Below are 25744 nucleotides of genomic sequence, written 5' to 3' on the forward strand. Positions count from 1 at the left end.
CAAACACAAGTTCAGCACACAGCAAGTAACCCCCAAACACAAACACACGCACACTATAGACAGTCACTTACCCCACAGATGCTGTATTTGCTCCTCCTTCACCTGGAGAACTCCCCTGCAAAACTTCCTGTTAGCAGCCCCTGTTTGCAAGCTCCCTGGTCGCTTGTGCGCAGCTTTATAAAGCCCTGGCCTGAGTTAATGCCCCACCCACTGATTAAGGCTCAGCCAATTACCAGAGGCTTCGAGCTTTCAAACCTCCCTTTGAAGCTCATGGCCTCCAACTGCCGGCCACAGCACACGGTCCTTCAAACCACCAAACAAACAAACAAGACTGACTTGTCCTTCCTTTGCATAACAGTTCTGTGGAGGGAGATCAGACTACCTCTGAGTGCCTCCCCCTGCTGCAGGAAGGTCCCTGCTCAGCCTTGGAAGTTCCTGCAGCTGGAGGAGGTTTGTGGAAGTGGGTCTGATATCTCCTGAGAGACCTGAGTTCTGGTTCTGGTTCTGATTTGATATTTGACAATGAGTAAGTCCTTATTCTTCCTATGCCTCTGTTTCCCCATATTTACCTAACTGAGTCAGATATGTCAGGGTTGCTCTGAAAATGAAGCACTGTATAAATATTATTATTAGATATCATTAAAGTTTGAAGGGACTATATAGCCGCACTGCACAAACAGCAAATTTCTTTCCCTGCTATTTCTGCAAAGTTGACTGGAAATTGAGTTTTTATTAGCAGATTTTCCTCCTCAATGTTCCATCGGATTTGGTGTTCACGTCCCAGAGGAACAGGAAGGAAGTTCAGCACAAAGAACCTATGTATATGCTGAGATCCACCAGAGACCAGGACTATTTGTAAATTACACCTCCATTCCACCTCCAGACCACTCCCTTTATCTCCCTCTAAGCCCTTGGCAGCCTGGCTCCCCTAGCAGGAGCAGCAGCAGCAGCAGCAGCTAGCCCCCAAGCCCTGCCTGCGGGCATTACAGTGCTCAGGAAACCTCAGACCACCTTTTGGTATCCACTCATCACCGTCCCTTGCTGCCCCTTCCCACCCCCAGAAACTCATCACCATAGAGCTGCCAGGGGACTTGCAAGAAGGGGCAAGTTAATATAAATGAAATGGTGAAATCCCCTTGCCTAGATCTTCCAGGTTTTTATCCCCTCCCTAGCCCACAGCTTTTATGTTCTATATGTGTTTCCTAGGCTTTGTGTCACCTTTTATCTCTCTCCCCGTGTTCCCTGATTTGTGCACAGATTAGTGAATTGGTATTGATCCACTATGTTTAGGATTCAAGGAATTTAGTTGTGGAACACTCCATTGTGGGGACTTAGGGACTGTTTTTATTTACTTAAATGGGAGTTTTTTGAATTCATAGTTGCCATAATGCAGAAGGCCCACACCAAGGGTATCCATTAAAGTAGTCCTAGGAGTTTTGGTGGTTCCAAAGTGTTCCATTTTTTATTAAAAAGAATACTAATACATGTCACTCTGTCTTGGACAGGTTCCACTCTTTTAATGCTTTCCTCTGAGGGATGCACACCTCTCTCAGTGAAATGTCCCTTACGCAGTTGCATGGGTGGTGAAATCCATCATTTGGCATCATGACACTGTTGCACTATATTTCTTTAAGGCAATGTTTGGTCTGAGGACTGTTCATCCTCTTTAATGCATGTGCAGTCTGGAGTTGGAAAACTAAAATCTAGACCCACGCATGTAATAAAGGAGTCAAAATGTCATCACGACAAAACGTGCAGCAGTTATTTGTGTGCAATGAAATGCAGGGCATCTGCAGAGAGCAGGAGATGGATTTTCCATGATGCAAATAACAGAGCTCCATAAAGCATCCCTCATTTAAATTACACAAAATCTGAGAGCTATGCACACTGGACTGTAACTGAAATCCAAATATGGCACTTAATGTGCAGAGGTCCTTGAAATCTAATTTGACTGTGATAAGAAGTGATTGATTTCAAAGAGAAATTTCCTCTAAAATAACATGAAAATTTAGTTGACAGGGTCACCAGGACATGAAACCACATTTCAGCATTTGTAAAACTGTTCTCATATTTTCTCAGATTGTTTGATTACCATGGTCGTGTCCCACCACCACCTCGTGCAGTGATACCATTGAAGCGCCCTCGTGTGGCCATGACAGCAACTCGTAGGGGGAAAGGGGTTTTTTCCATGAAAGGGGGATCGCGATCAACGTCTAGTGGGGCGTCTTCTTCAGGATCCAAATGTAAGTTACTTATATCAGTTAGCTTATCTTGGAACTGGCTTTAATAAGGAGAAACTCTTTGTAACTGTTATCATGATGGTTACTCTGGTTAAGGTTGTTACCATCTTCCTTTGCAGCCCCTTGTTTTAATCCCTTTATTACTTTGGCTTGAAAAAATTAGTTTGGCATTGAAAATTGCCAGACTTACTCTGAAAGCCAAGGAAAACATTTCTGCAAAGTTTGGAGGAAATCTTTTCAATGGTATTTCAGTTACAGATCATTTAAAAATTAATGTTGACACTTGTCTAATGGTCATCTTCCTCTACCTCAAAAGTGGCTTGTTCAAACTTTCAATGCCATGAGATCTCCTTGGCATCTCATAGAATCAAAGAAATATAGGGACTGGAAAGGACCTCAAGAGGTCACCCCACACTGAGGCAGGATTAAGTATGACTTGACCATCCCTGACAGGTGTTTGTCTAGCCTGTTCTTAAAAACCTTCATTGACAGGAAGCTCATGCACCTGCTATACATGAAGGAAATAGGCTGTAATTAAGCAACATTGTCAAGTATTTTGTTGTAGACAGTTTGAGGCCCAAACCTTCTCCCATGGATTTCAGTGGGAATTACGAGCCCAGTCTTGTTCTCATTGATATCATTAGGATTTTGTTTGCTGTTGACTTCAGGGGAGGGCAGAAGCAGGATCAGTGCAGGCAAAAGTGTCTTGTTGGTGTTCAAGAAGGTGCACAAAGCAGGGCTGGGCATGCAGAGAATATTCAAAGTAGTCTGTTAGTTGCACTCAGATAAGGGCCTTGAGAAAAATAAACTTGACCCACTTCCCTCATCATCATCATCACCTCCCAGAACATGCCCTGGGAAATTCACTTACCTCCCCATGTCTTTTCAGCACTCATCTATCTCTCCCTACCTCTCCTGTGGAGTGATAAATCCCCCTGGAACGTCACTGGAAAAAGAGGAAAAGGGCGATGAGAGCCAGGCACTAGGGGGCATGGAGGGGCCTAAGGAAAGATCCTCTTAGCAGATCTGGACACCACTTAACAGTGCCCCTAGAGAGGAAAAAAACATGAATTCAGCAACAGTAGACATGACAGGAAAGTAAAACAGGAAAAGGCTTACAAACATAACATCATAATTATGAGATAACATAGTGGGTTTTCGCTGCTTGAACAACCCCATCCCAGGGTGGTGGAGTTTGCCAAAATACATCCCCGGGTGCTAGACACAGAGGCTCACAAAGAAATACCTGTTTTGCCACCATGGTGTCCTTGTGTGTAAAAGCATAAACAGGACAGGGCAGGGTACACTCACTGTCTCTCACAGAATAGGTGTAGTACCTTGTACAGGACAGAACCACTGGAGACAGGTAATAGTAGAAACCAGTCATGTTAACAGGAAAATGTATGTTCTACAAATTCTGGGCTTTCTGTAATAAAACTAGAGAGAAATGCTGGGCAATGATGGGGCACAGCAACAAGCCACAGGCATTGCCCCAGCCTGAGATGGGCATGCAGGGTAATTGGAGTGATTGTGCAAGGACAGCATGAGGTGATGGATAGAAAGAGCAGAACTTCTCAATTTCTGTCTCCAAACTGTTCATCCTTGATTGCTCAAATACCATGACCCATCCATGGCACCCACTGTGAGACTACCCTCCTTCCTGGGGTTCTACTCCCCACTACCACTACAGTGTCCAGAACAATTCCTATATACAACCAGCACCTTGTGTATCCGGCATTGTGAGGGGGGTCAGACTAGTGGCATCTCCTAGTTGTTGAGTCGCTGGACTTCCATTTTCCCCCACTGAGATCCAGAAGGAAGTGGGAGGCAAACAAGTTGAAAGTCTCTGGGTAAAGGTGAAAAGGAAAAAAAAATAGGCATGATATCATAATACGGATCTACTATAAATCACCAAATCAGGAAGAGGCTGTAGATGAGGCATTTCTGGAACAAATAAAAAATAACCAAAACACAAGATATGTTTCTACTGAGGGACTTTAACTAACCAGACATCTGTCAGAAAAGTAATATGGGAAAACACAAAATTTCCAGTAAGTTCTTGGAATGTATGGGGACATCAGTTTGTTCCAGAAAGTTGAAGAAGTCACCAGATGGACAGCCATTTTAGATTTGATTCTGACCAATAGGGAGGAATTGGTAGTGAATCTGAAGATGGAAGGTAATTGGGTTAAAGTGATCTTGAAATGGTAGATTTCATTATTTTAAAGAAAGAGTGAGGAGAATGATCACAATAAACTTAAAAAAAACCAGACTTTCACAAATTTAGAGAACTGGTAAGTAAGGTCCCATAAAAGAAAATCTAAGGAGGAAAAGGAGTTCAGGAGCGTTAGCAGTTTCTTAAGGACAATATTAAAGGCACAAACTGCAAAGTATCCACATGTTAAGGAAAGATAGGAAGAACAGTAAGACACCAATTTGGCTCCATCAGGAGTTCTTTAATGACCTGAAAATCAAAAAAGAATCCTACAAAAAGTGGAAATGACTAAGGAGGAGTATAGAAGAATAGCTTCTAGCTTCATGTAGAGACAAAACCAGAGAGGCTGAGGCACAAAATGAGATACACCTAGCAAGGGACATAAAAGGCAATAAGAAGAGATTTTTTTAAATACATCAGAAGCAAGAGAAAGATGAAGGAACGTGTAGGTCCTCCCCTTAGTGGGGAAGGATAACTAATAACTAATGACACCAAGAAAGCTGAGGTGTTTGATGCCTATTTTATTTCAGTCTTCACTTAAAAGTTTAATGATGACCAGATACTCAACCTAATTAATATTAACAACAAGGGGGAAGGAATGCAAGCCAAAGTAGGGAAAGAACAGGTTAAAGAACATTTAGATAAGTTAGATGTATTCAAGTTGGCAAGGCCTGATTAAATTCATGCTAAGGTACTTAAGGAAGAAGCTGGAGCAATCTTGGAATCATTAACAATTATCTTTAATAATGTTAGGTGAGGTCCCAGAAGAATGCAGAAGGACAAAGATAGTATCAATATTTTAAAAGGGGGAACATAGAGGACAAGGGGAATTATAGACCAGTCAGCCTAACTTCGATACCTGGAAAGATACTGGAACAAATTATTAAACAATCAGTTTGTAAGCACCTGGAGGAGAATAGGGTTATAGGGAACAGTCAACATGGATTTGTGAAGAACAAATCATGCCAAACCAAACTAATTTCCTTCTTTGACAGGGTTACTGGCCTAGAGGATGGGGGGAAGCAGTGGATGTGATATATCTTGATTTTAGTATGGCTTCTGACACAATCCCATATGACACTCTCATAAAGCAAACTGTGGAAATGTGGTCTGTTATGAAATGCCTATAAGGTAGGTGCTCAGCTGCTTGAAAGACCATACTGAAAAAGTAGTTATCAATGGTTCACTGTCAAACTGGGAGAGTACATCTAGTGGTGTCCCACAGAGGAGAGTTCTGGGTGTGGTACTATTCAATATTTTCATTAATGACTTGGATAATGGAGTGGAGAGGATGCTTATAAAATATCCAGATGACACCAAACTGGGAGGAGTTATAAGCACTTTAGAAAACAGGATAAGAATTCAAAAAAACCTTGATAAATTGGAGAATTGATCTGACTTCAACAAAATGAAATTCAACAATGAAAAATGCAAAGTATTTCACTTAGGAAAGAAAAAAATCACATGCACAACTACAAAATAGGGAATAAATGGCTAGGTGATAGCACTGCTAGAAAGGGTCTGGAGGTTATCATGGATCACAAATTGAATTTGAGACAACGGTGATGCAGCTGCAAAAAAGGCTAATATTCTAGGGTATATTAACAGGAATGTTGTATGTAAGACATGGGAGGAAATTGTCCCATTCTATTCGGCACTGGTGAAGCTTCTGCCAGTGCACTGGGTTTAGTTCTGAGTGAAAACGGGAGAAAAAGATGTGGACAAACTGGAGTGAGTCCTGAGGAGAGAAACAAAAATAAAAAACTAGAAAAACTAATCTGTGTGAGGAAAGTAAAAAAAAAACTGGGAATGCTTAATCTTGAGAAAAGAAGACTGAAGGGGGGATCTGATATGTTAAGGGCTGTTATAAAGAAGATGGTGATCAATCGTTCTCTAGGTCCACAGAAGGTAGGACAAGAATTAATGAGCTTAAGGTTCAGCAAGGAGATTTAGGTTAGCTATTAGGAGAAACTTTTTAAGTCCCCATCATTGGAAGTTTTTAAAAACAGTTTGGACAAACACATGTTGGGGGTAGTCTAGGTGTACTTGGTCCTGGCTCTGCACAAATGGGTGGACTTGATGACCTCTTGAGGTTCCTTCCAGCCCTACATTTCCATGATAGATTCTATGATTCTATCACAGTCATGAAGTGTTTTCTGAGTGTATCTCTGGAGGTGTCCCGCTTCGTCTTTGTGTTCCCCTGAAGACAGACACAAATAGAACTGCATGTCTTGTTCACTTGTGTATCCTCCTTTAAATATTCCCCCACTCCCCTACTGTTCTATTTTTATTTGCTCAGTCCTCTCAATAATGTACCAAGACTCATAGTATCATTTTTGAAAAACAGCATATGCCTCACAATTTTCTTTTTCACTTTAGCATTGTTTAGAATCTATGTATTTATTAAGATTTATCAGAGGAGGGAACTCCCAATTAAGCATGATTGGGGTTTGTTTGTTTGTTTTGTGGTCTCTTTTCCAGCCCTTGAATCTATCAGGATATTCTGTAAGGAATCAAAGTGCAGCTAAAGCAGATCTCCTCTACTGTTGCCCTCATTTTTCATTGCTGTAGTGTACATTATGAGAAGATAGTATAAGAGCACGCAATTCTTTACGTGTCTTCATTGATCGTCTAATATGAATTGGCTTCTTGGGTTTGCTTTGCCTCAGGAGGATAAATTGTTTTAGCTGAGGTTTTTTTCTACACCACAACACTGCCGCATTCCCCATTCCAAGAAATTCCGTTCCAGGAAATAGTGCATTGTGGCAAAAATCAAGATTTTAATAGCTCCCAATATAGATCGAGGCACCTAAACTTTGTCCAATTATGGGCCACATAGGCAACTTGCTATGAGCCTGTGGGCCATGCTACATGTATATAAAATGGAGCAAACTGCAGCACCCATATATTTTTAATAAGGAGCGCAGCTCAAAGACTTTAGATCCCAACATGCAGTGCTCCATCTTGATTCAAGTGGCCTTCAGAAGCCTACGCTTGTGTATTAGGGCATGATCCAAATCCCACAAAAGTCAATGAAAGGAGTCCTAATGATTTTAATGAGCTTTGGATTGGGCCTTAAAATTGAAGAGACCAATAGGCTGCCTTATTAAAAGTCCTAAGGCCACATTTTTGCAACCCCTGCATTAGATTTTCAAACTCTCTCATGGTTGCATATGAATTAAAGTTGTAAAATCCCTCTCACTTGCTTGAATAAATTACAGAAAAATATTCTTTTTGTGTGCAGCACACATTAAAATAAACAGGGAAAATCAAAAGTTTTTAAAAAGGAGACAGGCGTATAGTATATAGACTTTCACGCTTGATTTCTCCTTAGAATTACTTCCTTTTTTTCAGGTCCAAACAACACATCATAAAGGTGTCAACATGATTTTGTTGACTTGGACAGGAAAGTAATTAGCTTATTGAACGGTGTTTATGAGGAAAATATCCAGGCAGAAATAATAAATTTTACTATTTAAGTGGCAAATCTCTCTACTAGTGAGCAACATTTTTTTTGCTTGATTTTTTTTTTTTAATTCAAAGTCAAGTCAGGGCTAAGTTGCAGAATCAATTATGTCAAAATCATACTGGCTGTTTTTGTGAGGGTTCATCACATAAATGTTAGAAATCTCATGAAATCAGATGCCCTAGTAGACTTTTACAGGAAAAGCAGTTTCTGCAAGATTTCATCCATACTAGAACTGGAACCAGAAAATAGGTTCTTTCAGGGGCCGGGCTTACTTGTAGTGTAATCTAGCGGTTAGGTCGCTGGGCTTCTACTTTTCCCTGACTACAGTGCCTCTTGCCAGCAACCACTCCAACACTGTGATGGCCTGCATCGTGGGAGGCGGTGACTCAGCCTTCCAGCCAGGTCACCAATTCAGAATGCTCTCTTCTAGCAATTGACATGTGAACACCAAGGGAGGAGAAACTGCTTTTGTAGTTGGCAAGCCATTCACAGTCTTTGTTTAATCCTGAGCTGATGGTGTCAAATTTGCAGATGAACTGAAGCTCAGCAGTTTATCTTTGAAGTCTGGTCCTGAAGTTTTTTTGCTGCAGGATGGCTACCTTTAAATCTGCTACTGTGTGACCAGCGAGATTGAAGTGTTCTCCTACATGTTTTTGTATATTGCCATTCCTAATAACTGATTTGTGTCCATTATCCTTTTATGCAGGGACTGTCCTGTTTGGCTGATGTACATAGCAGAGGGACATTGCTGGCATATGATGGCGTATATTACATTGCGTATATTACATTCCTATTAGATCAGTACTTTTTACAAGCCCAGCTGGAAGCAGGGAGCGCAAGGGTTCACATAAATGAAAAATAAAGTACAGTAAACACTTTGGAATCTCACTTGAGATCATAATTTATTGGAATTGGCTTGCCAGTCCATAGACTGGATCACAAAAATAGTATTTTTGTATTTTATCTGCCGCTGGGAAAAGTACAAGTTACTATGAATTGAAAGCTTTAACAAGCAATAATACTCAACACCTTTTGCAATAAAGTTGTTCACTGGGACAAAACATTATGTTCATGGCTGCTCCAGCATTTGTTACTATTTAGTCTCGTTGAAAAATACGTACTGTTCTGGAGGGACTCTTTATAATTATTATTATTTTATAATATTAGAAAATTGCACTGCAAAATACCATTATTAAGCTGTAAATTGCCTGTCATGTTTGAATCATTCCCTGCATTTGAATCTATGTCACATCATAGGTTTATTGTCACTGAACATTACTTGCATTTGCAAAGATTGAATCTGATATAGCCTTAACTGCTTTGTTGCAAACATTTATTACTGAGCTACAACCCCCACATCACCTTCTGTCACTCAAGATTTAATACCATGCACTCTACTGGGATTCCACATTTGTAAGCGACAAAATTGGTTTTAAATGCTCATTCACCAAAAGAACTGAAAGAAATAATAGTGTAGTGATATTAAGAAGTGTACTTTGAGCTATATTTACCAGGGAAAGGGACAGAATATATTCAGATGCGTCTTTGGGGTGAAATCGTTTCTTTCATGTTTTCTGCCTTTTTTCCCTCCTTCCTCAGTGAAATCAGATGAGTTGCAAACAATCAAGAAGGAATTAACCCAAATCAAAACAAAAATTGACTCCTTGCTAGGGAGATTGGAGAAGATTGAAAAACAGCAGAAGGCTGAAGCAGGTAAGTGCTTTTTTTTAGCCGCAGACAGCTTATTAAGAGATTAAACAAACCAGGGCATAGTTATCATTCCAACTGACAAAACAGAGAAAAATAAAAGCTTTACAGACATTTTGCTACATAATGTAGGGTCAGAATGAAGGTAAATGCAACCACAGTTTGGACTGATGGAATAAGATTTTAATATCTTTCACGGTCCTTACAACAAAATAATTTCAAGAATGTGTTCTATACTATAGTAGCAAAAAAAAAAAAAAAAAAAAAATTCCAACTAGCTCTTCAGGAACCAAAGATGCATTATAGAAAAGAATTTTTAGAGATAAATATATTTTTGAACATGCAGAAGTATTTTACCTATTGTCTATGTTAGAAAATATTGTCTCAATATACAATAGCTACGCTGAGGTAGTTAGGCCAGGCTAATCCTCACCATAAACCTGCTGCACCAGTTCTGAATCAGCTTACCCCCAGTTTGAGACAAGCCTTCAGATTTACAAAAGCTCATTCTGTTCTATTATCAATATAACCAAAATCCTCATTCATATAATTTCAATAGTCAAGCTTGCCGTTTAGTGATCTATGTGTTACCCTGTTAGTGCCGTAATGAAATGTCATAAGAAAGTTAGTCATATTTCATGATGCTGCATTGAAAATTAGCCACATAATTCCTATCAATGCCAATGGTACTTTCTTAGCTAATTCCTTACATATCGCACCAATCACCTGTATATTGTATGTACATCACAGGCTTTGTTACTTAGAAGCTAGTTATAATCAGTCACAAACAACCCTACATATAGGATTAGTTCCTTAGCTAGTGTAGATCCATAATTTGGCCCACAAAAATAAGGTTATTTTTCAAATCAGTGACAGGTAGTAAATATAGAACTTGATATATCTTTATATGAGAAGTGTGCATAAGATGCATTCATTATCTTTACATTAAAATTTACAGTATGCAGTGGTGCTGTAGCCATGTTGGCCCCAAGGATAGTAGAGAGTCAAGATGGGTGAGGTAATATCTTTTATTGAACCGACTTCTTTGGGTGAAAGACACTAGCTTTCAAAGATCTTCTTCAGGTCTAGGAATGTACTCAGAGTGTCATGGTGTTAAATACAAAGAACAGATTGTTTAGCATAAGTATATAACACATGTTTACAGAAAACATTAAAGGTGAAATGGCCAGTTAACAGCTCTCCAGTCATAGAGGAATAGGGGGAGGGGAGGACATTTGGAGAGGAGGGTATTAAGTAGGTTATAGATTGTTGTAATAAGCCATGAATCCAGTGTCTCTATTCAATCCATGATTTTTAGTATTTAGCAAAGTTATGAATTTATGCTCCCAGGGTCATCTTTTGAAGGTATTACACAGGTTTCCTTTGAGAATGAGGATCGAGGGGTCAGATATAGAGTCATTTTGTCAAAAGTGTTCACCCAAAGGTGATACGGTTTTTGTCTTTATCATTATTCTGTGTGAGTTCATTCAAGAGCATAGTGAATGGAGATATGTCTACAGGTCTTGCATCTGTTGTTCTGGCAGTGTCTGGTGCCGCTTTGAGTTGGTGTGTCCTGGTTTGTGGGGAGCTTGCTTCTGATGATGAGCTTGGAGAGGTTGGGGGATTAGTTGAATGCCAAAAGAGGGGTTTCAGGAAAGATTTCTCTCAGGATGTGGTCTCCATCTAGTATGGATTGTAATTGTAGGACGATACCATGCATGGAATCAACAACCAGCACACATCCATGAAACTCTCTAGAATATTCCCCATCCCACACTCTGTGAATAGATAGGTGTTAACATATGACTTCACCTTGAATGGTCCCTTGAAATGTGTTAACTACTTATGCTAAACAATCTGTTCCACCCTGTATTTAGCTGTGACATTCTGAGTTCATTTCCCAGACCCAATAAAGAGCTCTGTGTAAGCTCACAAGCTTGTCTCTCTCACCAACAGAAATTGATCCAATAACAGATATTAATCCACCCACCTTGTCTCATTAAAATGTTAATGACATTAGATAAAAGTTGGTGATATAGTCAGAGAATATGTAATTGTACAGCACCCAAATGAAGCACTGGTCTACGGAAATGAGTTTAGATGGCATATCCCCATTTCAGGGAGCTTTTATACAAAATCTATTACTATGCAAAACAAGCCACGTCATTGGACTTTGAGAACCAATTTGCACTTTTGCTAAAAAGGGTTGTAATGTACTCATTTAAATATAAATCAGCTCAAAGAGAAAATGTTGATTCATATTGAATCATACTATTATATCTCCCAAAGTACTGCAATGAATACCCTTCAGAGTTCTCTTGATAAGAGGGTAGGAAATGGATACAGTGGTCCAGATTTTCCATTAAATTCAGTGGAATTATTCTGGATTTAAACAGATATAACTAATACACAGTCTGCCCCAATCATTTTTAAATCACTGAGATGCAGATCCTGTCCCCTTGCTCTCCATTCCTTCTACCAGAAAGGTGGGAGAGGAGAAAGATTCTTGGAGCTGACGCAAAGGATTTGCAGAATGGTTCCATTGTTGTTCTATGGTCTGATGTGAGAATTTCTTCCCTTCATAGAATCATAGAAGATTAGGATTGGAAGAGACCTCAGAAGGTCATCTAGTCCAACCCCCTGCTCAAAGCAAGACCAACACCAACTAAATCATCCCAGCCAGGGCTTTGTCAAGCCAGGCCTTAAAATCTCTAAGGATGGAGATTCCACCACATCCCTAGGTAACCCATTCCAGTGCTTCACCACCCTCCTAGTGCAATAGTGTTCCCTAATATCCAACCTAGACATCCTCCACTGCAACTTGAGACCATTGCTCCTTGTTCTGTCATCTGCCACCACTGAGAACAGCCAAGCTCCATCCTCTTTGGAATCTCCCTTCAGATAGTTGAAGGCTAATATCAAATCCCCCCCTCACTCTTCTCTTCTGCAGACTAAAGAAGCCCAGTTCTCTCAGCCTCTTCTCATAAGACATGTGCCCCAGCCCCCTGATCATTTTTGTTTCCCTCTGCTGGACTCTTTGTCCACATCCTTTCTGTAGTGGGGGGCCCAAAACTGGATCCAATACTTCAGATGTGGCCTTACCAGTGCCGAATAGAGGGAAATAATCACTTCCCTCAATCTGCTTGCAATATTCCTATTAATGCGCCCCAATATGCCGCTAGCTTTCTTGGCAACAAGGGCACACTGCTAATTCATAACCAGCTTCTCGTCCACTGTAATCCCCAGGTCCTTTTCTGCAGAACTGCTGCATAGCCAATCGGTCCCCAGCCTGTAGCAGTGCATGGGATTCTTCCGTCCTAAGTGTACGACTCTGCACTTGTCCTTGTTGAACCTCAGATTTCTTTTGGCCCAATCCTCCAATTTGTCTAGGTCACTCTGAACCCTTTCCCTATCCTCCAGCGTATCTGCTTCTTCCCCCAGCTTTGTGTCATCCACGAACTCGCTGAGGGTGCAATCCATCCTATCGTTCAGATTATTAATAAAGATGTTGAACAAAACCAGTCCCACGACCGACCTCTGGGATACTCCACTTGATACCGGCTGCCAACTAGACATTGTACCATTGATCACTACCGTTGAGCCAGCTTTCTATCCACCTTATAGTCAATTCATCCGCTCCATACTTTTTTAACTTGCTGGCAAGGCTGCTGTGGGAGACCATATCAAAACCTTTGCTAATGTCCAGATATGACATGTCCACTGCTTTCCCCATATCCACAGGGCCAGTTATCTCATCATAGAAGGCAGTGAGGTTGGTCAGGCATGACTTGCCCTTGGTGAATCCATGTTAACTGTTCCTGATCACCTTCCTCTCCTCTAAGCACTTCAAAAAGCGCTTGTCCCCGCAGAATTGTCCAGTACAAAGATGGTGTCTCCTGGCTGCATGCTGGATGAGGATTAGGGCATAACTTTGTTATTAAGAAAAGAAAGGGGAGAGAGGGAGAGCATGTACATTCGGTTGGAATTTTTTAATTTTAATTTTTTTCATGACTTTATATTGCCATTCAGAAGGATTTTCTAAGGACTCGGAGTTATTCCTTTAGGAGAATGATAAATGTTAGAATCTAAACTCAGTGTTTTTACTGAACTTATTCACTGACTAACCAGTAAAAGCTCAGGGGATAAACTCAGCTTGCAAATTTCGCTAGTGTTCTTTTCTTAGTGCTACCAATACCCTGAAATTTTTAGTAGGATGAAAACAGAAAAGATAAATTGAGGGTAAAAGATTGTCTTGTGGTTTTATATCCATAATGGTAGTGCACAGTTTACGTTCCCTTTTGCCTAAGGGCTTTAGATTCACTTTAAATACAAATAGTGCAAGAGAGAAGGGAGGTGTTTTTACATTAATCTTTCAACAAAGAATCAATGTCATGCTTGTCAATCTCAGTTATGGGCTCAGATTGGAAACTCAGACTCTACATGTGATAAATGTTGTGTTTTAATACTGTGGGTAGCTGCAAATTGTATCCCTAATAGCTAATACTTGTTTGGAAGCTTTTATATATAGATTTGGATCTATTTGGTAGAGCAAATAACTCTGAAAGCCCAATAGCTAGAGTTTATAGAGAGGAAAATGATTTTTAGGATGTTTGGTGTGTCTAATTTGTTGGTGGAAATTTGGAGCAGAAAGCCACAACAGAGCAGTGGCTGGCTGCTCTGATTCAGTAAGATGGCAGCAGTAGAATATTTTTTTCTGTATATACAAAGACCAAGATTTTCAACAAGTGCCTAAAGTTAGGTTCTGAGGTGTGGATTTTCAAAAGATCCTAAAAGTTTTGGGTATCCAATATAATGGGAGTTGGACACTTAAATCCTTAGGCATCTTTGAAAATCCTATCCCTAAGTTCTTAGTTAGACACTTTAAAAAGTGGCCTGATTTTCAAAAGTGCTAAGCCCCCCAACAACTCTCATCAAGATATATCAGGAACATAACTTTAGCACCCAATTTTGAAAGTCTTGACCAAAGCGTGTTTTTTCTGTCTCTTATTACATATATACTATAGTTAAACTCCTTATTTTATAATATCCTGTCCTTTTACATAAATATCCAATAGATTGTTAGATTTAAGAATACTTTTATCATATTTCCCTCACCTTATATTTGCTGTTTATAATTTTAAGACACTAAATTAAGTAAGCAGGGGAAAAGTTTGATATGACTTTCATAAAGGCAATAAGACAAAATGCAGTGCTGCGTATAAAAAAGATTAAAATGTCCACTGCTTCTTATCTGCTGTTTGTCTTTACGATTCCCATTGTTCATTCTGAGCAGGAGCTCATGTTGCCTGTTCATGCTGTTTAATATTTTATGCAAAAAGTTTGTCTTCTGAAATTTCCAGCCTTTCAAGACATTCTCCTCCTTAGCACAGATCTTGAAATGAAGAAGAGCGGAAGCAAAGCTTAAGCAAATGAAAAAGGTTTTAGGTGGTTACCATTTGTGGGTAGCACTACAAGTGTGTACCAAAAGACTGTTAAATCAAATGCCATAGCAGAAATTGGGTTGGCTTATGCTAACATCACTGGTTATAACTATGAAGCTGTTATAGTGATAAATATTTTATATGGCTCCATGGACTGAATTTTGCAGTAGCAATCTCTACAACCACACTGATTTCAAAGAGGGATGCCTATGATTGTCCTTAATTCTTTGAGTCCAAGATTCTTTCTGTAAAGATGCTAGGTCTAAGGAAACAAAGCCTTATCTTTTCTGAAGCTTTAGCAAGCACAATTTGAGAGGGAGAAGGGTCAAAGGCTAACAAGACTAAAGAGATGAAAACAAATGTGTAGATGCACAGAGGGAGAAACTAGTGCTGTCTTTGCTTAAGATTATGAGATACATAAGTGTCAGGAGTTTTGAGTACTAGCTATGGCATGTAATAATTTAAAGTAGAAACCATAATGTATTCATAAAGCTGAAAGATATACAACTTCACAGCCAATTTCAGATTCATTCACGGTGTAACAAGATATGAGATGAGATTTCTGGTAATATAAAACAGTCAGTTTAGAAAAGAAAGAACCATCTCTTTTGTTTTGTAAGTTCCATCCCTGATAGGAATTGTCACTTTCAGACTGAAATGACATTGCTATCCCAACTACAGGCAAATAGTCTCCTAACCTGCTGTCATTTTGGGTGCATAAAGGTTTCCATCATAAGCTCCTAAAATGAATAGCAAAAAGAACAGGAGTACTTGTGGCACCTTAGAGACTAACAGATTTATTTGGGCATAAGCTTTCATGGGCTAAAACCCACTTCATCGGATGCATGCAGTGGAAAATACAGTAGGAAGATATATATACACAGAGAACATGAAAAAATGGGAGTTGCCATATCAGCAGGAGAGGAAAAACAACTTTTATAGTGATAATCAGGATGGCCCATTTCAAACAGTTGACAAGAAGGTGTGAGTAACAGTAGGGGAAAATTTCTCTCTCCTGCTGATAATACCCACCTTAACTGACTAGTCTCATTAGAGTTGATATGGCAACACCCATTTTTTCATGTTCACTGTGTATATATATATATACACACACACACACACACACACATACACACACATATCTTCCTACTGTATTTTCCACTGCATACATCCAATGAAGTGGGTTTTAGCCCACAAAAGCTTATGCCCAAATAAATGTGTTAGTCTCTAAGGTGCCACAAGTACTCCTGTTCTTTTTGCTGATATAGACTAACACAGCTACCACTCTTAAGTGAATAGGAGTGAGTTTGTGTTCCCTCCAAGTCCCCTGCTCTGTTGCTTCTCCAACTACTCTATAAGTCAGTCTGTTAGTCCTCTCCCATCCCTGCTGTGGACTTCTGCTGCCTGGGTGAAATTCTTCAAGGTATGGAGGACAAATGCAAGGCCATCTGCATCACTTAAGTCCCACACTAGAGCTGAACAGGGTGGACCAGGCAAGGGAGCTTCCATGAGCCGAGTGCCTTGAAAATGGTCTTTATGTTGACCCCACTTTGGCAGGAATGGAAAGCAGCAATGAGTTTGAGCCAAAAGTAGGGGCCATAAATGGATCCAGTTGTCCCAGCACACGGTGCAACAGAGAGAATGACGAGCTGCTACAACTGCTACTGCAGCCCTTAGTAATGGGACCAGTGTGACTAGTAAGATTTATTAACTGTATACTTATTGAGAAGTAATCACACAATGATTATGCAAATCCCTGCAAACTTATTGGCCATCATCGTCTGTCATCCAGTGAGAGCACAGGGATTTACACTGATACATAACTGCACAATGATTATGCAAACTTGGTTTCCCACAACACAGCAGAGTCCAGAGAATTGCATGACTGGGACAAAACTATTTTTGCACCAGTAACTGTATTTGGTCTCTTCATTTTAATTGGCCGAGTGCACTGATGTTGCAGATTATTTATTCTGTAACTTTCAGTCAGGGAATTTGATAATATTTACTTGTAGATATTAACATACCATATTTCATAAACCTAGCTCCATCTGAAGAATGGAGGCATGAAGTCTGCCTGAGAGCATTGTTCATTCCAAGCAACAGAAAAGGTTACTGAATCTCTACAGGGTATGCTTTCCTTACAGAAGCTCAAAAGAAGCAAATGGAAGATAATGCTGAGTTGATCCAAGAGGAATGCATATCAGAGAATGCAGATAACTCTACAGAAGAGCCTATTGAAGTAGGGCCAGATGCAGATGGGGATGGAGAAGAGATGACTGATGGAATAGAGGAGGATTTTGATGAGGATTGCAGCAATGAGCTGGTAAGAAATTAACATGCCATGGCTATGTACACAGTTATTTTGAATAACCATGGAAGTCCAATAATAATTTTTTAGGATCAGGATTAACAAAAATGTTGACACTTTGATGCTGCCTCTACCTCTAAGGGACTCCCCAGGCTTCCCCTGAATCCCCAGAAGCCTGGGAAGACCCTCACTGCAGAGTGAGGAACCTAGAAGCCCTGAGAGCCATGTTTCCAACCATGTCTCTCCAGGCTCCCAGCTCTGCATAGCAGGGCTGCACCAGAGCTGCAGACCTGGGAAACCCAGGCTCCCCTGCAGCCCACCAAGCAAGCCTGGCAAAAGTTCATCAAAACCAAAACATTTCTGCAGAACATTTTGGTTTTGAATAAACTGAATTTTCTGATGAAAACAATTGGAAAATTGCTGACCAGCTCTAGTGCTAATACTTGTTCAAAGGAATTGGTTTTAATGCCAGTGAGAGCCATTGTATAGACAAGAGTAGTGGTTTCTGGTGTTTTAATCACTGTATTGATTAAATCAGGTTTCAGATTCCCTAATGTAGACATGGCCTGAATAGCTGAGTGTTGTATATCTTGGAAACCAGAGCCAATATTTGCTGTGGTTATGAAATCCTTGTATTTTCATGCCTGCTTATTAATCACATTATTTGGAGCAAGACTCTTCCCCTTTCTGAGCCTCTGTTTTCCCATGTTATATGGGAATAATGATACTTGTTCTCTTTTATAAAGTGTTGTGAGATCAATGATATAAAGCTGCTATACAAGTTCTAAGTAGTAGTGTATATTTTACCTACTGGATACACTGTAATTCTCTATGCATACCTTTGCATTTGGTGACTTTACCTCTCTATTTCCCCTATGCAATATACAAATACAAAGCAATTCAATCAGCTCCACAAGGCAAGCAGATTGCTTAGTATATTGTAGTTACGGTTGTGAGGCAGAGAGACCATGAAAAGCCCACTAAAGATATTACTTCTGGTTTAGTTCATCTCCTATTCATACTGTAAAAACAGTGCACAACTGTGTTCATTTTATGTATTTAGAAGTAATTTTAGAACTTTCTGGGAGAATGCTGGAAAACTGACGACTGTGTTGCAGTCAGTGAGACCACTCTGTTTACAAGAACAGTGAAACTTCAAGTTATGAAAGCTATTAGTTTTCTTTATTTACCGCTTCTCCACCAATGATTAATGAGTGTCATTAAATTCACCATTAGATCTGAGGATTCAGGTGACTGATAGAGTAGATTCCTCTACTGGTGCTCTTTGCCATCCTACTGGCAGCATGTTGTTTTTCTTCATTTGTTCCTATCCAGTGGTAACTTAAAGCTCTACTGACTTTAGTTATGTGAGGAAGTGAAAGAGCCATGCAATTAGAAAGAAGCGAGGGAGAAGGAATTGCTATGAAAAATTGCTGGAGAACATACCTAAGCAATGGGTAATTCTTAGGGTGGCTGTTTTGGTTTAATTGACCTATGTATCTTTCTTCAGCAGTTCTCATTCAGATATTCAGCTCCTTGGGCAAGAGTTATAATGGTATGGTATGGGCAGTTCATTATGTACCATACATTATGAATTTCGCCTGTTCTATTATATATTTAATTTTGTTAAGATGCCTTCAGAAATTGACATAAATTTAATAGAAGATGAGATATATAAATACTATGGGCAAGTCGTATGAAGTCTGGAGCATCCTCTCAACTCCCAGTTAAGTCAATGATACTTCAGTGACTGAAAAGTCAATTTGTATCTTGCAAATGTGGATCTTCAGTGTGTTTGTCTATGTATTTGTTCCTTATATTTTTTTTTCCTGGAATAACTTAGTTATGTGGGGCTTGCTAATTCAAGTTGCTTCTTGTTCATTTGCACACTCATCCTCTAGCTCTCACACTCAAATTGACTCACGTATCAGTTGACTGCTGCTCAAGTGAAAGACAGTGATCCCCTTAAGAGCAGGGTGACTGAATAAACTGCTTTTTAGTAAGATTTGTCCTATTCCTATTCAGAAACTATTTTTTCTGAAGTAGAAGAACCTACTTCTTGACACACGAGTTCTACTTTGTGAAAACAAGACAGATGAGCTTATTACAAAACAAGAAAATTTAACCATTGTTATTTGTTATCCAAGTTTCTTAGAACTTAAAGGCATTATAACTCATAGAACAGTAGTTGCACAGCAAATTTCTAATTTTAAAATGAAGCTGTTTGTGAGATAGTCAAGCAAAAGCCCATCTAACCAATTTTTAATATAAGAAAAGAACTTTCACAAACACGATTTCATCAAACCTTCTGTACACAAAAATTTATCCTGTGGCTAGAAACAAGCATGACAAATTTCAGTCTATAGGGCAAATTTTCTGAAATTTATAATCTCCTAAAAATAGGGATTTAGAATCAAGATGGGGAAAATATCTTTTCTACTGCTACACATATCAGAATAACAGATCATATACAAAAATATTTGTAAAGGTGCAGTGTTAATGTTATGACTTCCAAGCAATCAAGAAGATTTGAATTCAGGGAATAAGTTATTTCCTTGTGGAGAGAGAATAAGAAGAATCAAATAATTGATGATTTATCCTAGTCTAATTTATTTATAATACACACATTTTGAAAAGAAAATCAATGCAGATTAAGTTTAGATTATAGAATCACAGAAATGTAAGGCTGGAAGGGACTTCATGAGATCTGCAAGTCCATCTCCCCATGCTGGGGCAGAACCAAGTATACCTAGATCATCCTTGACAGGTGTTTGTCCAACCTGGTCTTAAAAACCTCCAATGATGAGGATTCCACAACCTCCCTTGTAAGTCTATTCCAGAGCATAACTACCCTTATAGTTAGAAATGTTTGCCTAATTGTAGCAGGGTGGACCTCTGCTCCTGCCCTGAAGGGGTTAAAAACAGCCCTGGGAAGGGGCTGAGGCTGGAGAAAGCAGCCTTTAAGCTGGGCTGATTGGGGAAGTGGCTGCAGCTGGGGCCATGCCCCAAACTGAGCCACAGGGCGTAATAAGGCGGCCAGGGAAGCCAAGGGCAAGGAGTCTCTCTCTGACTGGGGAGGGAGACAGGTCTGGCTGCTTGGGAACTCACCCAGGGGGACCTAGAGGAAGGCAGGGCTGGGGAAAGGCCTTAGGAGCTGGGAAGCCCTAGGCCAGCAACTCCCCAGGCTGCAGAGCTGGTTCTAGGCCTCTGAAGTACTGGGCTTGTACAGGGGCAGCTGGAGGGTGGGTAAAGGCAGCCAGTCCAAACCCCTTGTTGTCTGTGATGATCGGCTGATACACTGCAGTCTGCCCCAGAGCACGGGGGCTAAACAGAAACTGGCAGTAGCCATGACTGAGGCAAAGTGGGGATAGTGGGGTGAGGGTTCCCCTGGGATGGGGGGGAGACCCAGTTAAAGTGGCACCGAGGTCCAAGGAGGGACATGGGGGCCAGTAGCAGACAGGTGGATCACCGGCCTGCAGAGGGCGCTCCAGGCTGGGACCGAGCTAATTCCCTGAAGTCACCAGCAGGAGGCGCCGCGGGGGTGAGTCCACACGTCTACAGTAATATATAACCTAAATCTTCCTTGCTGAGCCTTAAACCCATTACTTCTTGTCCTACCTTCAGTGTCAACTTTAGGTGCCCAGTTTCAGGATGCATGCTACAACTTTATTAACTGAACATAAGGAGAAACGCTATCTGCCCACTTCTCTCAGATACCAGACACATACCAGCTGGGTCCAATGCAGGATTACAGGGCTCCCACCTCTCTGGACCTCTGCAATTTAGCCCAATAAGTGAAAATTCCTTCCTGATCCCCAAAACAGGCAATCTGGCCTGCAGTATTATGAAAACAGTTTATTATATCTCAACTATAGGGATGGCGAGCAGGGCAGCAATGGTGACAAGATGGCCCCTGGCTGCCTGTGGAGGTTTTTGATTGAGGAAGGGCCCAGGAGAGCCAATCAGCCCCCTATTCTTACCCTGGCTGGCCAATGGAAGGCAGAGAAGCCCCTTCCCCAGCACATTTGCACATGCACTTGGAGGCACAAGGAGGAACTTGGCTCCAGCATGTCTAGGCATGAGAGCTTCCCTCCCCCTGCCAGGACTTAGCCCTGCAGATCTGACCAAACACCCTCTCAGCTAAAATGGGGTGACGCATCTTAATTTGCTTCATAAGACAGTGCATTTTTTTTTTACACAGATTTAGGCCCCAAATCAGCAAAGCATTTAAACCCATCTATATTACATTGTCAAAGGAGAATAGCATCCATCAAGTTGGATGTCATTAATAATAATCATAAACTAATAGTAGTTACTAATAATACAATGATGGTTCAGTAGTTATGCAGTCATTAGACCAGATTTTGATCTCAATTATACTAGTGTAGATCTACAGTAACTCCACTGACTTAAAGTACTACAGATTTACATTGGTATAACTGAGATCAGTGTCTAGCCTAGTATGTCCTCAGAATTTCCAGAATGGTATGACCATTGCTTCATGCTGATATGAATCCATGGACATAAGTGGAGTTATATCGGCATAAGATGTGAGTAGTGCAGTTGTGAGTCAGATCTTTAGTGTGATTTCTTTGAGATGTATTTTTATTGAATTATAGAACTATAAGAAATAGAGAAAATGTTTTGGGCCTGATTCTGATCTCACACTGATTTTACACTGTGTAACTGCATAGATCAAGGGTTGGAAACCTTCAGCACAGTGCCCATCAGGGTAATCCGCTAGCAGGCCATGAGACATTTTCTTTACATTGACCATCCACAGGCATGGCCCCCCACAGCTCCCAATGGGAGCTGCAGGAAGCAGCGGCTAGCACATGTCTGCAGCCTGCACCGCTTCTCGCAGCTCCCATTGGCTGGGAACAACGAACCGCGGCCACAGGGAGCTGTGTGGGGCCGAGCCTGTGGGCGATCAATGTCAGCAGAATGTCTCGTGGTCCGCAATCAGATTAACCTCATGGGCCACATGCCAAAGGGTGCCGACCCCGGCATAGATTCAATCCCATTATTCCCCATGTACACTGGTGCAGCTGAGATCAGAATTTATTCCCTAGCTATTAAGTACATTTCTGTTACATTTGCCTCAGAGATATTTAATTTCTCTATACTGTCCATTTTATAGCCCTCTGTATTGTATGTATCCAGCCTAGTCTATTTTCTTGTCATTTTTCTTGCTTTTACTGTCTTTAGATGGAGAATGTGTCAGACAAAAGACACCAGTAACTGAAACATACAGAGCTTAGGGTTAGTTTTCTTGCTGCAGTCAGTTTTATCATGCAAAAATTAAATCTCTGCCATATAATTTGATGATATCAATACATCTTCTCTACCTTCATCACAGAACATTAGAACACACCACATATCTTGAACTATACAGACAAGACCACATTTTGACCACTGAATTTTGGCTTTCTGACAAATTAATATCTACAAATACAAATTCCGTTTCAAAAAGTACATATTGCAAACATTTCCTAGCATTACAGAGCCTGATCCAAAACGTATAGAATGACTGCAACTAACTTTGGATCAGGCCCATTGTGATACTTTTTGTCCCTACTAGTAAGTAACAACAAATTACTTTTGGTAAAATAGCAAATCTGCATGGAACAAGAAGATTTAAATTTACTTGCATTTTTTACAAGAATGGCAATATTCAACAAATGCAAAGTAATGCACATTGAAAAACATAATCCTAACTATTCATATAAAATGTCTAAATTAACTGTTAGCGTTCACGAAAGAAATCTTGGAGTCATTGTGGATAGTTCTCTGAAAACATCCACTCAATGTGCAGAAAGTCAAAACAGAACAGAATGTTGGGAATCATTAAGAAAGGGATAGATAATTATAGAATATCAGGGTTGGAGGGGACCTCAGAAGGTTATCTAGTCCAACCCCCTGCTCAAAGCAGGACCAATGCCCAATTAAATCATCCCAGCCAGGGCTTTGTCAAGCCTGACCTTAAAAACCTCTAAGGAAGGAGATTCCACCACCTCCCTAGGTAACCCATTCCCACTACCCTCTGTGAAAAAGTTTTCCTATATCCAACCTAAACCTCCCCCACTGAAACTTGAGACCATTACTCCTTTTCTGTCATCTGCCACACTGAGAACAGTCTAGATCCATCCTCTTGAACTCAGGTAGTTGAAAGCAGCTATCAAATCCCTCCGCATTCTCCTCTTCTGCAGACTAAACAATCCCAGTTACCTCAGCCTCTCTTCATAAGTCATGTGCTCAGCCTCCTAATCATTTTTGTTGCCCTCCGCTGGACTCTTCCAATTTTTCCACATCTTTCTTGTAGTGTGGAGTCCAAAACTGGACACCATACTCCAGATGAGGCTTCACCAATGTTGAATAGAGGGGAATGATCAATCACATCCTTCAATCTGCTGGCCATGCCCCTACCTATACAGCCCAAAATGCTGTTAGCCTTCTTGGCAACAAGGACACACTGTTGACTCATATTCAGCTTCTCTTCCACTGTAACCCCTAGATCCTTTTCTGCAGAACTGCTTCCTAGCCATTCGGTCCCTAGTCTGTAGCAGTGCATGGAATTTCTTCCGTCCTAAGTGCAGGACTCTGTACTTGTCCTTGCTGAATCTCATCAGGTTTCTTTTGGCCCAATCCTCTAATTTGTCTAGGTCCCTCTGTATCCTATCCCTACCCTCCAGTGTATCTACCACTCCTCCCAGCTTAGTGTCATCTGCAAACTTGCTGAGAGTCTATCCATGCCATCCTCCAGATCATTAATGAGACAAAATATATTGCCTCTATATAAATCCATGGTACACCCACATCTTGAATGATGCATGAAGATATGGTTGCCTCATCTCAAGAAAAGATATATTGAAATTGGAAAAGGTTCAGAAAAGGGCAACGAAAATGATTAGGGGTATGGAATGGCTGCTGTATGAGGAGATATTAATAAGACTGGGACTTTTCAGCTTGGAAAAGAGATGACTAAGGGTGGCTATGATGGAGGTCTATAAAATCATGACTGGTGTGGAGAAAGTAAGTAAGGAAGTGTTATTTACTCCTTCTCATACACAAGAACTAGGGGCACCACATGAAATTAATAGGCAGCAAGTTTAAAACAAACAAAAGGAAGTATTTTTTCCACACACACAGTCAACCTGTGGAACTCTTTGCCAGATGATGTTGTGAAGGCCAAGACTATAACAAGGTTAAAAGAAACGAACTAGATAAGTTCATGGAGGACAGGCCCATTAATGGCTATTAGCAAGGATGGGCAGAGATGGTGTCCCTAGCCTCCATTTGCCAGAAGCTGGGATGGATCAGCTGATGGATCAGCTGGAATGAGCAACTGGTGATGATTCACTTGATGATTACCTGTCCTTTTCATTCCCTCTGGGCACCTGGCATTGGCCACTGTCAGAAGACAGGATCTGAGCTAGATGGACCTTTGGTCTGACCCAGTATGGAAGTTTTTATGTTCTTATATTTAGGTAGTAAAATAAACTGTACTGAAAAGAAATAAAAGAATCATTCTACTGAACCAAACGCATCTTACACAAGCAAGTACTGCTGTAGCCAAGTCCTGTATTTACATATCTCAAGCAAAGCATGATGAATTTTATCTAATGTATTTCACATTTCAGTCATCTAAATTGGATTTCTGATACTAGATTTGCTTTAAAGATTATGAGTCAAATTCTGCTCTGAGTTGCATCAAAATGAGCCAGAGTGATTCCACTCTAATCAATACAGTTAACTGGATTTGGCTCTCCAAGATTAGTAGCTTACAATATGTTTTATACATTGCACATTTTCCCATTGTACTAGTTTCCACAGAAGAAGATTCAACTGTTGTATCTGCTGAAGTGATGCTGGGTCAAAATTTTGTTTTGATCAGTCTGAATGTTTTAATGGCAACAGAAACACAGTTGAACAATTTCCCTGGTGTACTGAACACTTTGGACTTCAGTGAGCTTTTTCTCAATAGCACTGAAAACATGGAGTTCTTCATTCCTAAGACAAATGAATAGGTAAAAGGTTGTGTTCACTTGATGAATATCAGTGCACGATATTTATATTTGGGCAAGCTAAAAAAGTCATTAGCAGAAGCATACCTGACAGATACTAATGTGTTGTACCTTCTAAAGCTGCAGTGAATCTAATAACCTGTGACTGAAAAAATGGAAAAAGTAATAAAAGCATGTCATGAAATCAGAAATCGCAAGAAATTTTCTGACATGCCCTTTTTTATATTTAATATACGCAGTATCACAGTAGACTCGTTTATTGTTCATGTTGTATAAATGAGTCATTGGAAAGGCCTTGCCATTCTGTATTTTTCTGACAGTTACTCAGAGGTAGACT

At 40.3% G+C, this 25744-nt stretch overlaps 1 protein-coding gene across 3 annotated transcripts in view; it reads left to right on the forward strand.

Annotated features, from left to right (window-relative positions):
- The window catches only part of RALYL (RALY RNA binding protein like), a 620330-nt gene that overhangs the window by 573115 nt on the left and 21471 nt on the right, over window positions 1–25744 (forward strand). For all 3 annotated transcript variants that reach the window (XM_032768366.2, XM_032768367.2, XM_032768368.1), the window contains 3 exons: window positions 2080–2243; window positions 9524–9637; window positions 17220–17398. In XM_032768366.2, coding sequence (XP_032624257.1) covers window positions 2080–2243; window positions 9524–9637; window positions 17220–17398 — 457 coding nt within the window. The remainder of the gene's footprint in view (window positions 1–2079; window positions 2244–9523; window positions 9638–17219; window positions 17399–25744) is intronic.

Source organism: Chelonoidis abingdonii, chromosome 2 (genome assembly GCF_003597395.2).
Source record: "Chelonoidis abingdonii isolate Lonesome George chromosome 2, CheloAbing_2.0, whole genome shotgun sequence".
Lineage (NCBI taxonomy): Eukaryota > Metazoa > Chordata > Testudines > Testudinidae > Chelonoidis > Chelonoidis abingdonii.